General features: G+C 35.6%; 1 protein-coding gene across 2 annotated transcripts; it reads right to left on the bottom strand.

Moving 5' to 3' along the window:
• Window positions 1-1318: 1318 nt before the first annotated feature.
• Window positions 1319-9720, bottom strand: LOC126371905 (alpha-amylase 1-like). 2 transcript variants are annotated; one of them, XM_050017341.1, is made up of 9 exons: window positions 9531-9720; window positions 9046-9225; window positions 7690-7841; window positions 7008-7188; window positions 2996-3111; window positions 2174-2681; window positions 1887-2087; window positions 1529-1690; window positions 1319-1367 (listed from the first exon to the last, which is right to left on the bottom strand). In XM_050017341.1, the coding sequence occupies exons 2-9, from the start codon at window positions 9214-9216 to the stop codon at window positions 1356-1358; spliced, it is 1503 nt and encodes a 500-aa protein (XP_049873298.1). In that variant the 5' UTR covers window positions 9217-9225; window positions 9531-9720; the 3' UTR covers window positions 1319-1355. The 2 variants fall into 2 exon arrangements, with proteins under 2 accessions (XP_049873298.1, XP_049873299.1); XM_050017342.1 differs by having other exon boundaries at window positions 9046-9231; window positions 9531-9550.
• Between the last annotated feature and the right edge of the window lie 257 nt (window positions 9721-9977).

The raw sequence follows: 9977 nt of genomic DNA on the forward strand, positions 1-9977 counted from the left end.
GCAATCAAGCACGCTCGCATACCCTTTAGGCGTTTAGAGTAGTGATGAAAGAAACTAAGTCTTTTAAGGCCTATTAAAAATACTAGCCTTCATCTTAAAGGACTCGACTCTAAAATGAAGACTAAAGGTCCGAGTTTTTATTAATAAGACTTAGTCGTTGTATTATAAAGACTAAACGACTTAAACGACTATAGTTGTTTTTAAAAAACTTAAAGACTAAAATGACTGAAGTTGTTTTTAAAAGGACTAGCACTTGAGTATTACACATGACTCATGCATCATCTTTTGTGTCCTACTAACCACATGGATAGAAAAAAAAACATAAGTTATATTCAGAAATGTTTAATGATTTTTGTATTATAATACGACATGCATCATGCACGAAGGACTAGCGCTCGCGCTACTAAAGGCTATAAGGCACTTTCAGTTCTTTTAGTCGTTTTAGTCTTTTAAGCCTTTTACGTTATAAGGTTAAAGACTACGACTGAAATTAGTCGTTATTTGTAGTCTTATGACTAACGACTAAAGGGTTACAAAACTAATTTAGTCGTAAGGCGTTAAAAATTAGTCTAGTCTTTTTAATAGGCCTTGAAAGACTAAGTTTCTTTCATCACTAGTTTAGAGGGTGCATAGTCGAAGATTTGCGTGCGGGCCGCTTGCATTCTTCTTAAGATAGGATACTCGGGAAACCGTATATTTAACCTACTCATTTTAGCAGTATTTAATTTCGTTACTGAGTGAATATAGATTGTGAAATAGTTTCACATTGTGAAATGGTTCATAATATGCTAGGAGGATGCTTCCTGTGTCTCCCATTCTTTGACATTTAGTATTCAGCACGACGTTCGTAGATAGCATACGCTTCGTATATTGGTTAAAATCCTCTATAAGTGACAAAAGGAGTGAAATCCCAACAATAACATTTTCGTTGGGATTTCACAGTTGGGATTATACATGCGACTATTTGTGTTCAAGAGTTCTATCCAGGATTTGGAAGAATAACTAACTACTCGACTACCTAAGTTTATTTTCGTACGCCCTACCATTCTCTTTTCCTCGAAAATTACTTATCACGTTAAAAATTCAAAATAATACCTGTCTTGATGATTACCCGTTATTCATTAAGTACCTCACGCTGTGCGTGCCGAAGGTTTTTGGAGAACTTTTCTTGCGCACTTCCATGCGCTTTGATTCGTAAAGTATTTTTTAGCTTTGACCAGAACAGAATACAGTGCGTAAAACATAAAAAAAACAACAGATAGCTATTTATAATAAATCACAATGTATTTAATTTCAAATCAGAGCATTGACTCTTCTTCTTTTCAGAACTTCTGAAGTATTATTTCCGTATCATTTTACAGTCGAGACTGAAACAAAACAAAACATTTATAAGCAAGATGTTGCAAATAAGAATTACGAAATTAGACTTTTGGGTCTTATATTTCAGTAAGTATATGAAAGTTAAATTGTCAGTGACGTCTAAGAGTACTATGAAAACACGGAACTTATTTTATAATTCTTAACTTACGTCAGTGCCGACGTGGATGGCAAGGAACATATCGTAGTCGTTGGCACCAACGCTGATGTGCGCACGTCCATCATTGCCGACTTGAATAGTCTTGCCAGTACAGCTGTTTCCTTGTTTTTCACCGGAGACAATGTCGCAGTAGGTTCCAGCTGGCAGGCAGGTCTGAAAGAAAAATCGGCTTTAGAGTCTAACATAACTTTATACTGTGCTGTACGTGACATAAGAAAACAACCGTTAGAACGGCAATTCACAATTCAATTCACAGTTGGACAGCTCGGATCAAGACTATTAAAAATAATAACCAGATTCTTCACATACTAATCTTCTCAATAATCTAGAAAATGTAGAAAATACTAACCTGGAGAGTCTGGTTCAAGTCCCAGCTATCGTTGTTGAAAGCGATAAAGGCCTGACCACCTCGACAGAACGCAATCTGGTTGCTTGAGTTGTCCCACCAGTCATTGATACCATGGCCGGCAGCAGCGTTTCTGAAGTTAACCATCGAGGCGATCTGGCGCCAGCGGTGTTCGCAAATCCAACCGTTGCCGCAAGAATTGTCCTAATAAAACGGAAAATTAAATGAGAAAAGCTTAATCTCAACTGAAAAAAAGTGAAGAGGCCTGTATTGCTAAATAATAAACTTACAGAGTTAATAGATGCAGAAATGATATTGCCCTGGCTGTCCATTGGTGGTCCAGCTTCAGTGTTTGTGAATGCAAAGCTGCTCATCAGTTGAGGTTCACCATAGGGATGCGCCAACATGAAAGCAATAGCGCCCTTGTACTTCTTGGCTTCCTTGTACGTAAGGATAGCACCACCAGCACCATGACCTCTTTGATTGTCGTGGTTGTCAATGAAAGTCAATGAGACTTCATGAGCAAGAAGACCCCATTGCGGGCCCCAGTTAACGAGCCATCTTAGCTGATTTCTTCCACTAAACGCTCCACTTAGCTCCATTCCATATTTGAATTCTGTGACAGCAGCAAGAGAAGTATATTCGTCACGAGAGATAGCTTCACCACCAAGGTCAATGACTTCCTGGTAGATGTAAGGGCGAGCGCCAGATGAGAAGCCGTGGTCAGTGTTCAAGTTAGACAGCCTGTCGTAGATAATCTTTAAATCACCGGGCCACATGTGCTTGGCAGCGTCAATTCTAAAACCATAAATATATCAACCTTAAAATCAAAATTTACAGTTGTATCTTAAGGGAAATTTATATGTATTTAACCAGATTAGTTTAGTCATAATATAATCATATCACTAAACTGGAGGCGTGTTATTATTATAATTATATTCGTAGTAAGATCGTAATAAAGCGGCTCCGTATATAATTGTGTCTCTCTTACAGCTACATATTTTGACACAAACAGGAAATTAGATATAATCTAACTAAAAGTACTCATATACCTAACAAAAAATATCAGAACAACCTGCCAAAATGTCAACAAAATGAAAATTCTTATATACCTGAAACCAGCAACACCCAACTGAATGAGATGGTTCATGTAGCCGACAATCATCCCACGAACGTATTCTGATCCCTGGTTCAAGTCTTTTAAACCTGATAACTCGCAGTTGCGTACCTAAAACCGAAATATTTCACATTTATTTATTATATTTCAGAAAATTCAAATTCAAAATTCAAATTCAAAAATATCTTTATTCAGTAGGTAACATAGTTACACTTTGAATCGTCAATTTTACATAACGAACGTCTCATCCGCCTAAAACTACTGCAGCTTCTCACAACCTGTATAGCCGGGGAAAAGAAGCTGCAAGAAAAACCTCGGCACAGGGCCCTAGACGTTCTTTAAAAAAATAAAAATAAACATAAAACATAAAATATTGGTATACAATTGAGTAATTTAGCTGCCTAATATCAGTTCTCAGACAGTTAATCCCATGCATTCATATCTTCTAAATAATCACTAACTTTATAATAACCTTTTTTGTAAAGTTTTTGTTTAACTACTGTCTTAAAACAGTTGAAAGGCAAATTCTGAATGTCAATGGGAATCTTATTGTAAAAACGTATACATTGCCCCTTAAAAGATTTAGTAATCTTATGTAATCGACTGACTTGTAAAGCAAGTTTATTTTTGTTCCTGGTATTAACAATGTGCCGATCGCTATTTTTTGCAAATAATCCTATATGTTTTTTTACATATATTAAGTTTTCAAAGATATATTGTGATGCCAAAGTTAAAATATTAATTTCTTTAAATTTATTTCTAAGTGACATCTTGGGTCCCAATTTGTAAATCGCCCGAATGGCTCGCTTTTGCAGAACAAAAATGCTGTTCATATCTGCAGCATGACCCCACAGCAAGATGCCGTACGACATTAGACTGTGGAAGTAGGCAAAATAAACTAATCGCGCGGTTTCTACATCGGTTATTAAACGAATTTTTTTGACCGCGAATGCTGCTGAGCTGAGCCTTTTGGACAACTTATCAATATGAGGACTCCATTGCAACTTAGCGTCCAAAGTAATTCCCAAAAATACAGCAGTATCCGTGAGGTCCAATTCCTTATTTTTTACAATAATAGAATCGAGGGGCCTACTAACATTCGATAACGTAAAATAAACATATTTTGTTTTATTTTCATTAAGTAGCAGGTTGTTTACAGTAAACCAATCCACTACCTCTGAAATGGCGTTGTTTACATCGTCAAAGGAATCTTGTCGTCTCTTTACTTTAAAAAGTAAGGAGGTATCATCTGCAAACAGCACCACCTCATGTTTTACAAGACTAGGTAGGTCGTTTATGTAAACTAGGAATAGAAATGGACCTAGAATTGAGCCCTGCGGGACGCCTATAGTGACGTTAGATCCACACGATCTGGAGCCATGCACATCAACCCTCTGAACGCGGCCACTAAGGTATGACTCCAAAAGAGCGATGGCATTATCAGTTATTCCATAGTGACGAAGTTTCGCGATCAAGATATCATGACAAACGCAATCGAAGGCTTTGGAAAGGTCGCAAAAGACACCAATAGCATCTTTGGACTCCTCTCAAGCCTGAAAAACATGATTTATTAACTCAACACCAGCATCGGTTGTTGAGCGACCCTTTGTGAAACCAAATTGTTTATTAGACATTAAATTGTTTAAATTGAAATGTTGAAGTAATTGCAGTAATAAAATTTTTTCAAATATTTTACTAAGCGTGGGTAGTATAGATATTGGTCTAAAATTAGTAGGGTCAGAAGTACTACCAGCTTTAAACAATGGAATGACTTTACTGTGCTTCATTAAATCTGGAAACACACCATTGTCTACACATTTATTAAATATACATGATAGATAGGGAGCTATGCAATCAATCACGGAGTTAATGACTTTAACAGAGAGACCATGAAGATCTGCAGTCTTTTTGATTTCTAAAGATTTAAAAGCTCTTAAGACGTCCCTAGGACTCACGTGTGTAAATGTTAGTTTATCTACTTTGGACGTATCTATGTGCTCCCTTACAAGTGATTGAGCGAGTGCAGGAGATGACTTCAAGTCCTTGGTAGTCGAAAATGGAATGTCAGTAAAGAATTTTTCAAAAGCTTCAGCAACTTGCTTATCATTTGTGAGTAGTTTACCGTCAATTTGTAATTGATACTCGAGATCGCATGCTTTGACTTTCCCAGTTTCGCTATTAATAACTTTCCAAGTCATTTTAATAATATCTGAGCTACCTTTAATTTTACTGCTAACAAACATTGCCTTCGCGGTAACGCAAACACGTTTGAAAACTTTTGAATACTGTTTTACATAGTCGTGAAAAGCTACGCTATGATTGTATGTTCTTTCTTCGTAAAGTTCATACAACCTGTTTCTACTCTTATAAATTCCTACCGTCGCCCAGTCACTAAAAATTGGTGTGTCTGCTTTCTTAATTGTTTTTGCCTTAAATACTTTATTAAATTCCGATTTTGTTAGATTAAATAGGGAGTTATATAACAAATTTGGGTTATCACAGTAAGGAAGATCTGGTAATTTGTTTGACATATTATCTTTGAATTGTTCTAAACGACTACTTGATATGGGATTGCATGTAACATCCTTTTTCAGTGAGCGGTCAACAAATAAGTTGAAAGATATTTGTTGACCACAGTGATCTGACTTTAATGTATTAATTATTAATTTATCACAAGGTTCTAAGTTACTAAAAATATTATCGATACATTTCGCGGACTGTGACGTGATTCGGGTTGGTTCTGAAAAAAGATTTACAAGATTATAACACAGAAATAAAGATTTGAATGTAGTACTTAATGAGCAATTTTCCAGAATATCAATATTAAAATCACCGCAGACGATAACATGTTTGCTTTTATTACATAATTTGCATAAAGCTTCATCAATAACTTTCTCAAATAGATCATAAGATGAAGCGGGGGGTCTGTATACGCTCAATACAATAAGCCGGCTGAGTTCAATACAGGCTAGCTCAACAGTTCGCTCAACTGAGAGACTTACAATATCCGTTCGTTCCTTATATTTTAAACAATTACGTACTAATATTAATGAACCGCCACGGATAGCCGTCTCCCTGCTGTACGAGCTGGCAACCTGGTGATTATTGAAGCAAACGAACTCATGTTTTTTTAGCCAATGTTCAGTTACGCACATAATATCAACACAATTACTGTTTAAAAAAAGTTCAATTTCAAGTTCCTTGCCCAATATTCCTTGTATGTTTTGGTGTACCAGGTTGATTACATTTGTATTTTTCTTATTGCATTTTATATTTAATATGTCCTCATTTAACTTACTACAGCCAAAGTTTTTCTCTGTTGTCATTAAATTTAATTTAAATTACAAATGTCAGAAATAAAAATAGGCTGCTCAATAGGAGCAGACGCGTTAAAAGCCAACGAATTGGCTGATTCTATTGTAAAAAAAAAGGATAGCGACTTCGCTATTTGTCTTTTGTAAAAGTTAGATAGATAGTAATATCTACCTTTGGTCAAATAAAAATTCCTAACATAGGAATTCGTATCAATGAACTGAAATTTATTATAATAATCGCATACTAAAGTATGCAATGTCAGGTTTAGATCATGCCTAAACTTATTTTCGGAATTAAGCTGACTTTGGCTGAAAGGCAATGCAAACAAAATCACTTGTTCTACATTCGGTAGGCTGTTAAGTAAGGAAATATAATGGGAAAGTAGTTCTTTGTTCGCGTTACCTCTCCTACCGGCCAAGACTATGATTGTACTATTTTTCGAGAAATTATAAGAAATTATTCTTTTTAAAATGTCTAAATAGGAGGCACCCGGCATACAATTATTAATTACTGCCCGCCTCAAGAAATGGCTAAGTTGTAAACCCATTGAAAAGAAGTAGTGAAGGTACGTTATATAATTGAGTAGAGTTCCTCGTGGCGTTGTTTTACGCAGGCATACATATCCCAACGCTAAAGAAAAACGTAAATGTCAAATTTTGTTTAAGGATCTTGAACTGTTTTCAATGACTTACTCTCTCTGGGCAGCAGCCATAATCAGATCCCTGAATCACGCACTGAGGCCAGTTGAAGTCGTTTCTTCCGTAGGGAACAGAAGGATAGTTCCATTCGCCGAAATTAGCAGTACTACCGCCAGTACCGACATTCTCGCTCCATGTACCAGTCATGTGGTTGATAATGGCATCAACATAGATCCTGTTCGGAAAATTCAATGATTTCATGAGTAAAAAAAGTATGCAAAGATAAACTAATCAAATGAAATCAAAACACAATAGCGATAGAGCTTCGTATCTGTTGCAATTGCAGGTTTATGAAACACAGTTTTATCGTCTATGCGTGTAGACATGTCTCGGGTAATAAATAGTTAGCCGGTAGGTAATCATCTTTTTACTGAACTTCAATAATAAGTAACAGGCTGGATATTGTTTTCAAATCGGTGAAAATATTTCTTACTTTTTAAGATTTACTTATTAAAATGCGAACTTTATTCAAGATATATTTCTATCGTATTCGATACCTATTTGCATCAAAAGTGGCATGCTTGTATATTCACTATTTATAGACAATCTATTAGCCTGTTTGCTTTCTTTAAAAGTTTAAGATATTAAAGTCTTTAACAAACTTTAAGATTGGTTATTGCCTTGCACCTTCAAAATTAATTTTGTACAAGTAGCATAGATTTAATGGTATACTAACCTGACACCAGCATTGTTGCATCGTCGGACCATGCTAGCGAACTGTGCCTCATTGCCAGATCTGGTGACCAGACGGTAGGAGATTGGCTGGTAACGTTCCCACCAGGGGCGGTTTGCGGACCAAATCACTAAGTTCTCGTTAGGCGGGGATACCTATTGACAAAAGCATTTGGTTTCCTGTTATACCTGCTCATTTCTTGAGAACATTTATTCTGCCCCGTTGTTCGATAATTTCAACAATACTTTTTAAATCTTATGTGGCGTCGTCGCCTCCACGAATTTTATATATTTATTTACTTACATTATTTTTGATAGCGCAAACTTTTTATTCTTCCGAATATGTCATTAATTTAGAAAATTAAAAATTCTGACAGTCCTTCAATTCGTTCCTTTGGAGAAAAACGATTTTTATTTAGACGGACCTATTATCCCATACTGATTTTATTTTTAATGAATTTATTTTAAAGGTTCATTCTATTTCTTCAAAACAAATTCATAATTGACAACTAAATAGGTAGAGTGACTTATGTTGTTTGAGTCGGGTCTGCACAAATGTCAAGATTATTAATTTTACAATTACAATGAGTTTACCAAGTGGTTGTAAGTATTCTTAAATTATAATTCATATAAGTAATTCGGAATCAAATTAAAAACGCCTAGACAATAATGACGAAAAATGAAGAAGCCTTACCAAGATAAATTATTATTTAAGTATATCACTTCTTATGCAACTCTTCACCCAAATGAAACATCCAAATGAGACATGAATAATTAAGAATTTAACCAAAATCAGGAGTCAATACTCATTAATCTCCCCAAAACTTTACATTCTAAACGTCAAAATAGAACAAAACTTCACTAAACACAATTAAAACTATATTTAAAATACATGAGAACCCATTTCTGTGACCACTGCACAAAGGCAACTTTTGAGTCCACAGGTTCAAGTTGAATAATAAATGGACACGATTACAAATTTACGTCAATTCGATAGCTCTGGACGTAAATGTAGTAATATTGTATTGGCCATATTTTCAATCATTCGGCAAGTGTGCTTTTAAATGCGGTGCTTTGATATTGGTTTTAACTTGGTATTTATTTTGCATTGATATAGTATAATAAGATGTTACAATAGTATCTGATCTATTATAATAGTATTGCGTTTCATTTACGCGATATTTGAAAGTATTGGCAATCGATTTTTTAAATTTCAAAAGAGGAATAAGAATCTTGACACTGGCAGAATTGTTCCCGACGATAGAAACTATATTTATAAATATAGAATCGAAAAATGACTAAGCCTTAGTGCTCATTTCCTCGGGTCTCTTGAATTCACTCTAGAAGTATTAAAACTCACCTGAATACCACCAAAGCCTTTGGGTCCCAACCACCTCTCGCACTCGTCAGCGATGTCGTCCCACTTCCACTCAAAGAGGTGGACCATGGTGGAGCGACCAGCCGCATAGTGAGGGTTAGTGTACGCTGCTGCTAGCCCCACGGCCGACAGAAGGAGCACGTAACGAAACATCCCTTTATCCTGTAACTTAAAAGAAATTAGCCATCGTGTTGAGAAATTTCAAGAATACTACAATAAAGTCAGATACTAGATATTTAAAATGGAGGACTAATTATTTTTTAATTTTCGTGTTCATCTTAGAATTCCGGTTTTATTATTATCATTTTCATGATATGTCATTTTTATGAATTTGTATTTTTATGAACAAAAAATGTATTATAACCAGTCACTCAGTTGACATAATAATACACTTGAAAACATCTTAATCTAAAGGTCGAGACGTAAAAAACGAAGAGAAATTTAAATAATAAATGTAACAATCTTACCTTTCTCCCGCACTTAACCAGACCACCCAAATGGCCAAATTAATCTGCAAGCCCCCCAAACAGTTTCTAATTTTTATACCTGAAGATAATCGTCGAGATGTCTATCTGCATATTTGATATTATATCGCTTATCACTGCTAACCCTCGTAACGTAGATAAGGAATTTAAACTACTCATATAGATCTCTCATTCAGATTCAATGCGAGGTGAAGTTAACGAAAAAACAAGCGACAATTTTATCAATGTACTTACGTCATCTTTTTCTAATTAAAAATGTAAACATAGCATCACGTCTATGTCCCCGAAAAGCGTAGGCAGAGGTGTATAGTATATATCGTGGGTCGATCGAGGTCTGCCTGGGTAGATCGTGATGTGCCGGCATTCCGTGATATGCCTCTCTCATAAACTGCCTATATACGTCCCACTGCTGGGCACAGGCCTCCCCTC

The sequence above is a fragment of the Pectinophora gossypiella genome, chromosome 13, assembly GCF_024362695.1.
Source record: "Pectinophora gossypiella chromosome 13, ilPecGoss1.1, whole genome shotgun sequence".
NCBI classification, from domain to species: Eukaryota; Metazoa; Arthropoda; class Insecta; order Lepidoptera; family Gelechiidae; genus Pectinophora; species Pectinophora gossypiella.